We start from the raw sequence: 7,771 nt of genomic DNA, 5'->3' as shown, positions 1-7,771 counted from the left end.
CAATTGTTAACTTTCATTAGAAGCAATGACAACTAGACCTGCATATATACAGATACAAAAGATAAAGTACTTGCTTTGACATACTGAGCAGCACACACACACACACACACACACACACACCACCATAGGCTCCACTTCCCAGGCTGGTTTCTGGCTGGGTTTGGCCAATGGGGTCACTGGTGGGGCAAGGGAGGAGACAGGCCTGGGTCCAAGAAGAGTAGTTCTGCAGAACCCCTCGGCCCTGGCCTGCCAGGTCATGGTTCTAGCTCACAGAGTGATCCCAGGCCTTGGGACCCTCCCCTTTGGAAGTGGTTTCTCTGCAGCCAATCTCTGGGGTCCCTCGTATCCCCTCTGGCATCTCTGCTGAGCCATGCTGCCTCGCATTAAATTTCCTGTTTTAAATATTCAGTCCTGTCTGTTTCTTTAGTCAGACCCTGCGGGACACGGCCCGCACAGAAGCAAGGGGACGCTTTCCCAAGGAGAACTGGCAGCACAAACCCAGGTGTGAATCCTAAGCTGCCGCAAGAATCTGGACCTACATTAATCCCAGCTGACTAAAGACCACGGCAATAATCATTTCCTACCAGTGTTTATCTAGAGCCTTTTATTTTTCGTTGGAAGTAACTTTCTCTTCTTTTAAATTTATTTTTTAATAAAAATTGCTTTACCCTGTTGTGTTGGCTTCTGCCATGCACCGTGAATTGGTCATAATTATATTCTCCCACCCCTCGTCCATCCCATCCTTCTAGGTCATCACAGAGCCAGGCTTAGCTCCATGTAATATAGCAATTTCCCACTAGCTATCTGTTTTACACATGACAGTGTACACATGGCTTCCTTGATGGCTCAGTTGGTAAAGAATCCGCCTGCAGTGCAGGAGACTCTGGTTTGATTCCTGGGTTGGGAAAATCCGCTGGAGAAGGGATAGGCTACCCACTCCAGTATTCTTGGGCTTCTCTTGTGGCTCAGCTGGTAGAGAATCTACCTGCAATGCAGGAGACCTGGGTTCAATCCCTGGGTTGGGAAGATCCCCTGGAGAAGGAAATGGCAACCTGCACCAGTATTCTTGCCTGGAGAATCCCATGGGCAGAGGAGCCCAGTGGGCTACAATCTATGGGGTCGCAAGAGTTGGACATGACCTAGTGACTAAACCACCACTACCACCACCAGTGCATACACGTCAATGCTACTTTCTCAGTTTGCCCCACCCTCTCCTTCAGCCGCTATGTCCACAAGTCCCTTCTCTACATCTGTGTCTCCATTCCTGTCCTGCAAATAGGTTCCTCAGTACCTGAGTCAGTGGTAGTGAGGTGGATAAACCTAGAGCCTGTTACAGAGTTAAGTGAGTCAGAAAGAGAAAAACAAATACCGCATAGTAACATGCATACACAGAATCTGGAAAAAACGGTACCGATGAACCTATATGTAGGAAGTAACTCTCGCTTTGCCATCAGCATGTCAAGACACCAGGAGACACCTATTTGTAGGAAGTAACCCTCGCTTTGCCATCAGCATGTCAAGACACCAGGGGACACCTAGGTCTTTTGGCCTTTTCACATCTCCTGTTCCTCCACACACAGAAGGCTTCCTGAGCCAATGAGGTCATCAACATGACGACATCGGCCTTAAACAGCATCAGCGAGGGGAAAAGAGATGCTTGACTGCGGGGGCACTGGTGGGAGGCGGCACATCCCTTTCCCCCACTTCCTTTATTACCATGCTTGGTTCTACTTCAGTAAAGCAAGTTCGATCTGCATCCTGAAAGATAACTGATGGGAACTATTAATGGCACCCTTCTGGGCTGCTAATGGCCCTCTAACATTTTGGCTTCGCACAATCAGGATTTCTTGGTCTCTAATTACTAATACTCCTTCCAAGAAGCATGGGAATAGCGGCTACACTCTGCACCTGGCTGAGCTCACAATGGTATTTTTTTCTCCTTGGCACTCCAAAAACCTATAGGCAGTAGGCAAAAAGCTGTTCTCCGTGGAAGAGGTCAGCCTTGACAATGAACCCTTCCCCTCATGTCTAGTCTCTTCCACGTGGCAGTCTATGCAATCCTTAATTCTGGGAATGAGAAATAAAATATCTGCTCCGACCTTATGTACACGGACAGAAAGACACACACACACACACACCCCCTAAAACAGACCAGTTGTTTGCTGAGAGAAATATTTTAAATATCCTAGCCACTAGAAACTAAACTTGGCATTTAATCTGCCACAGCTGGTCAAGGCACCAAATATAGCACCTCCAAACCCCCTCTCTGCCAAGGCTGATTTGAAAGGGCACATAAAGTAATAAGCCACCCCTCCTCCACCTCAAAAATACATGTTTCTATTGCCCTTGCTTCCCTGGTGTCTCAGACGGTAAAGAATCTGCCTGCAAGGCAGGAGACCCAGGTTCAATCCCTGGGTCAGGAAGATCCCCTGGAGAAGGGAATGGCAACCCACTCCAGTATTCTGGAGAAGCCCACAGACAGTGGGCTATAGCCCATGCAGTCGCAAAGAGTCAGACACGACTGGGCAAACACACTTTCACTTTTATCACAGTCAGCCCTACAGCCCATTGTTTGAGGGCCCAAAAGTACAACCAGAAGCCCATCTACCACATTTCTAAATATCTCAATGCCAGGAGCAATGTGTAAGAAGCTGCTGCACAAATTTTGCTCCGTCCTCCTTCCTGGACAACAGTTTCATTCAGGGCCTAGAAAGCACTAGAACATGGCATCATGGGAGCCAGTCCTGGCCATCTCCTCTCGCACACATCCTTTTGTGCACGCAGGGACACTTCAGTCTACATGCTAACCTCCACGTCCACACGCCTATCCCTCAAACAGCAGTGACCTGGCCACTCTCTGAGATAGAGAGGCGAGCATCTGAGCAGCATGGCTGGCCCTTAGAAAGCACACCCCGGGAAGACTCCCCACCCCTACCCCCTTGCCCTCTTGCCCTGCGCAGGCCCTGGAATCAGTTCAAAGTCATCTGGGCAGGAAATCCAGGGTTCTGAGTATCTAGAGCACGGCCCAGAGGGAAAGGCCCAGCCTTCAGCTCTGTCCAATGAGGAGGGGACAAAAATGGGGTCTGGGGCAGGGGCCTCTTTGGCCTAAGTCTATGGATGGTGCCAATTAAAGCAATTCTCTGACTGCGTTACTTGGTACCTATAAGGTTACTTGCTTACCTTGGACTATAAGCGCAGGGCAATGCCTTTCCCCTCTGTGGTCCGAGTGGCTCAAAAGGGTGCAAATAATTCATGTCTGGCTAAGGGTAAGGATGGGATTGTGTTTTGGCTCCCAGTCTCTCAGGGCACTGTGTGGTGGGCCCCAGCCCGGCCCTCTGAATGTGCCTGGCCCCCTGGATGTTTCACCATCACGTGTCAGGATTCAGGGAAGCACGTGTAGTCGCATACCACCACCAAACCACAGTGCTCCACTGTGGAAAGGCTCCAGTGGCCAGCCCCGGCGCCTGTGTGCGCATCAGAATCACGCACGATGATTCCCAAAATACACATGCTCAATCCGCCCCAACCTCCTAAATCAGAACCTTTGTGATGGAGACACTGTGTGTACCTAGGAATGTCTTCCTAGGTGATTCTGATGCATTCATGAAAAGCAAGCCTAGTCAAATCCTCCAATGTTACACAGCCACATTTACAGAGGCTTTTACAGCTGGACTCTCTCTTCCAAAAGGCACTGAAATACCAACCAGTTCAGTACCTGTGAACATGACCTTTTTGGAGATAAGCTCTTTGTGGGTAATCAAGGTAAGATGAGATCATTAAGGTAGGTCCCACTCCAGTATGACTGGTGTTCTTATAAAAAGGGGGAATTTGGACAGAGACACAGCAAGGGAGAATGTTGATTGACGGGGAAGGCAGAGACTGAACAATGCTTACAGCCAAGGAATAACCAGGCTGTGCGGCAACAACATGAAGGCAGGGGAGAGGCAAGGAAGGTTCTCCATCACAGCTCTCAGCAGGAACCCACCCTGCTCACATCTTGACCTGGGGCTTCCAGAACTGAGAGACAATAAACCCCTGTTGTATGAGTCAGCCAGTCTGTGGTTCTTTGTTACAGCAGCCCCAGAAAAAACAGAGCCCAGGTAATAACACAATTGGCTCAGAGCCTGGAAGAACCCAGGTCTCCTTTCTTCCAGCCAATATCCTCTCTACTCTGCCATGGTCTTGTTCCTCTCAGGCCAGCCTGCTGTCCATGGAAGCTGGACCAGAACTCACCAGAGCTGGTTCATTTCTCACTGGACCTCTGGTGAGAAAAAGACTATGGAGCATTTAGGAGACTGATCACTCATTGGGTTATGTCTTGTCTGTCCCAGCCCAAGTGACCGGTTTTCCACTGCAAACTCCTCACTGTCCGACTTCCAACATTATGGTTGTGCTGTTAGGTTTGTGGTTTTCTTTAAACATCTTACTAGCTTAAGGACAAGGATGGGACACTGGAGCAAGGAATGGGTCCCAAAGAAGAAAATTCTCAGGCAGTCAGGGAGGAGGTCACCCCCTCAGTGTGGCAGAGGTCCTGCTCAACCAACATGTCACTTCCTCTGAAAACACTACCTAAATGCAGCCCCATGGCCCTCTATTCCTGTGGCCCAAGGACTTATGAAGACAGGAGCATGGACAACAGAGGGACAGCTGACGATGACTGTTGATGTGGTACAACCACAGGAAGGCCACCTAGGCTGTCTCCACCTGTACCTTAGCCTCCGGGAGCTGATCTCAAGTTCATTTCATGTGACACTTGTGGCAATGCCCTGGAAGGAGCACTAAACTTGAGTGGGAGGGCACCCTGCCTTTCTCCCCATTTCCTGCTCACTTGTCTGGTGGATCCAGCAGCTGGTCCAGCTCTGAGCAAAACTGCTGCAGAGATGAATCTTGTCAACAGTCACCAGGCTCCCTTCCCAGCCAGACTGCTATCATGGGGGCTGTTTGCTCTCCTGGCTCCGCTCACATCTGCTCTCGTGAGCCCGGCCATTTACCATTTAGTTTCAAATTTACATTCAGGTATCCCTGTGCCTGCGGGCATGCACTTCAGGATTATACCTGGTCGTACAATGCAAAGTTTTCATCTGCCTATGGGAAACTTCAGGCATCCACAGCCGACTGAGCACAACTTGAGAGGAGGTTAGAGGTCCTCCTAGATCCCTCAATATCAATGAAGCAGGCAGTCAGGTGATGGGGGTGGCCAACAGGTAGCTAAACCATGATGGTATCCAAATGGGCTTCCCTGGTGGCTCAGACGGTAAAGAGTCTGCCTGCAATGCAGAAAACCCGGGTTTGATCCCTGGGTTAGGAAGATCCCTTGGAGAAGAAAATGGTAACCCACCCCAGTATTCTTGCCTGGAGAATCCCATGGACAGAGGAGCCTGGCAGGCTACAGTCCATGGGATTGCAAAGAGTAAGGCACAACTGAGCAAATTTACTTCCTGCTACTGCTAAGTCACTTCAGTCGTGTCCAACTCTGTATGACCCCATAGACGGCAACCCACCAGGCTTCACCATCCCTGGGATTCTCCAGGCAAGAACACTGGAGTGGGTTGCCATTTTCTTCTCCAATGCGTGAAAGTGAAAAGTGAAAGTGAAGTCACTCAGTTGTGTCCTTCTCTGACTGCAGCCTACCAGGCTCCTCCGTCCATGGAGTTTTCCAGGCAAGAGTACTGGAGTGGGGTGCCATTCACTTCCTAGATCCCACAATATCAATGAAACAGGCAGTCAGGTGATGGGGGTGGCCAGCAGGCAGCTAAGCCATGATAGGAACCAAATGGAAAGGCAACACCAGTTAATTCAGGTTTCCAGGAAGGGAGCTGGTAAACTCCCACAAACATGGAAATATGAAAACACTTCTCAAGGGCACCGAGATCTCACTGCTGTGTGTGCATGTAGATTGCAATGTATCATGGGAAGCTGGGACATTCACAGCTTCAGTCAGCCCAAATTACGAAACCAAATGACTCAAGACAACATCATACTATTCCCTGGAAAAGAGTAATTCATTCTAGTGCAGAAGAAGAAGGGGGTGACAGAGGATGAGATGGTTGGATGGCATCACCGACTCAAGGGACATGAGTTTGAGCAAACTCTGGGAGATAGTGAAGGACAGAGAAGCTTGGTGTATTGCAGTCCGTGGGGTTGCAAAGAGTCAGACACGACTAAGCGACTGAACAACAACAACAAACATAAAATCTGAATGTTTTACCTTTACAAGAGGTTTCCTGCTTCAGAAAATACACATAATACATCCTTGCTTTAAATATATGATTTTTCTCAAGATAACTTTTTCTTTACTAAGTGAATTGTGACCCAATATTTAGATTATTGCGGCCACCAAATTATTAGTCTGCCCCAAATCCCCACATCTCGTCTCAGTGTGGACTCAGGTACCAGCTACTGCTGGGACTTCAGCAGTCTGGGCCTGCCATCCAAGCTGTTCATTGTTCTTCTAAGTGAAGGGGCAGGAAGAGAGCTGACCAATCCAGAGTGAAAAGTGTTACTCATTCCCCGCCTCTTCCAGTCTGGGCTCCAGCTGCCAACCCTCCAGCTTGAGAAGGTGAGTTGATTAGTTCTGATTATTGGCTAAAGCAGGAGGCTTCTAGTTAATTCAAACAAGCCCTCAGCTGGCAGCACCAGGCATTGCAGTTAGGAGTCCCAGCCGGCGCAGGCAGGCAGGCAGCCCAGATCCTCGCAAGGGGATTTATTTATGGTCCTGGAAGGGGGGTGGGGGGAGAAACCTATGCTGGCTCAGCCTCCCCCTGTTTACTTGTGCAACCCCTGCCTCCGGACACAGCAGTTTCCTCACCTTCCTCTCCAGCTCGAAGCCCCAAGCAAAGCCATCATCACCCATATACACATCTCCAGGGGATTCTGCCTATCTGTGCAACTAGTTTATCCTTCAAGACTTGACCTTCCTCCTGCCCCCACCCTCTAGCTCTTTCCAGTCTGGTCTCCACATGTTCCTCGGGCTTTGCTCTCATTATTAAGGCAGAATGGGCAAAACTGCCCCCACCCCTGCCCCTCAGCGGTCCCATTAGCCCCCACACCCGCACCCCAGTGTTTCCAGCTTCTGGAAGACTGGGTTGGACTCCAGCTGTCCAGTAAGGGGGTGCCGCCAGGCACAGGTCCCCAGCCTCTCTCCCAGAAGTCACTGGAACGCAGAAGGTAAACCCTGAACTTTTGCCCCGGAGTTTCCCTGAGTTTCAGACCTCCTAAAATAAATTCCATGGCTGGACCTAATACTAAAGCAGTCAGAGTTCTCCGCAGAGAGACGCTGCCAAAAAAATCCCCGTCCCTGTACACCTGGGCTCCGCTGCGTCCTTTTCACCCTATATACACCCCTCAACCGGCCCCTGCCCTCGCCGTCACTCTTTCTGAATCAGCTGACCACTTGGTCTTCGCTCCTCTGGGGTTTAGTTCCGTGGTGCCTTTCCCCTCGCCGCCCCAACCGGACGCATTGAGGATCTTAGGCCGGAGTCGGACCCTTAAGGACAACTCGGACCTCTTACAGACACCTCCTGTCCTGGGAGGGGACCAGCTGGCTTTCCCTCTCTCCGGTGGTGAGAAGAGCAGAAGGGGTCGGCGTCCCACCCACCCCCAGACACACAAAAAAGCAGGTGAGGTGGGCGCACAGTACAGCGCCTCTCACCCACCTCCCCCGCGCCACCCCGGAAAACAAACAAACAAACAATCCCGCACCAATGCGGCTTTCGAAGGGCCCCACCTCGGCTCTACTCTTGAGGCTGCTTCGTTTGGGTCGGAGCAGGAC

At 50.5% G+C, this 7,771-nt stretch overlaps 1 protein-coding gene across 1 annotated transcript in view; it reads right to left on the bottom strand.

Annotated features, from left to right (window-relative positions):
* The window catches only part of GMPR (guanosine monophosphate reductase), a gene marked incomplete at its 5' end in the record, with an annotated part of 60,668 nt that extends 52,897 nt beyond the window's left edge, over positions 1–7,771 (bottom strand). Inside the window, one exon of the mRNA XM_010848828.1 lies at positions 7,727–7,771. Within this exon, the coding sequence (XP_010847130.1) occupies positions 7,727–7,771 (45 nt within the window). The remainder of the gene's footprint in view (positions 1–7,726) is intronic.

This window comes from Bison bison, unplaced genomic scaffold, assembly GCF_000754665.1.
Source record: "Bison bison bison isolate TAMUID 2011002044 unplaced genomic scaffold, Bison_UMD1.0 scf7180017864274, whole genome shotgun sequence".
NCBI classification, from domain to species: Eukaryota; Metazoa; Chordata; class Mammalia; order Artiodactyla; family Bovidae; genus Bison; species Bison bison.
The sequence above is the reverse complement of the archived record's forward strand: the minus strand, read 5'-3'. Positions and strand labels throughout refer to the sequence as shown.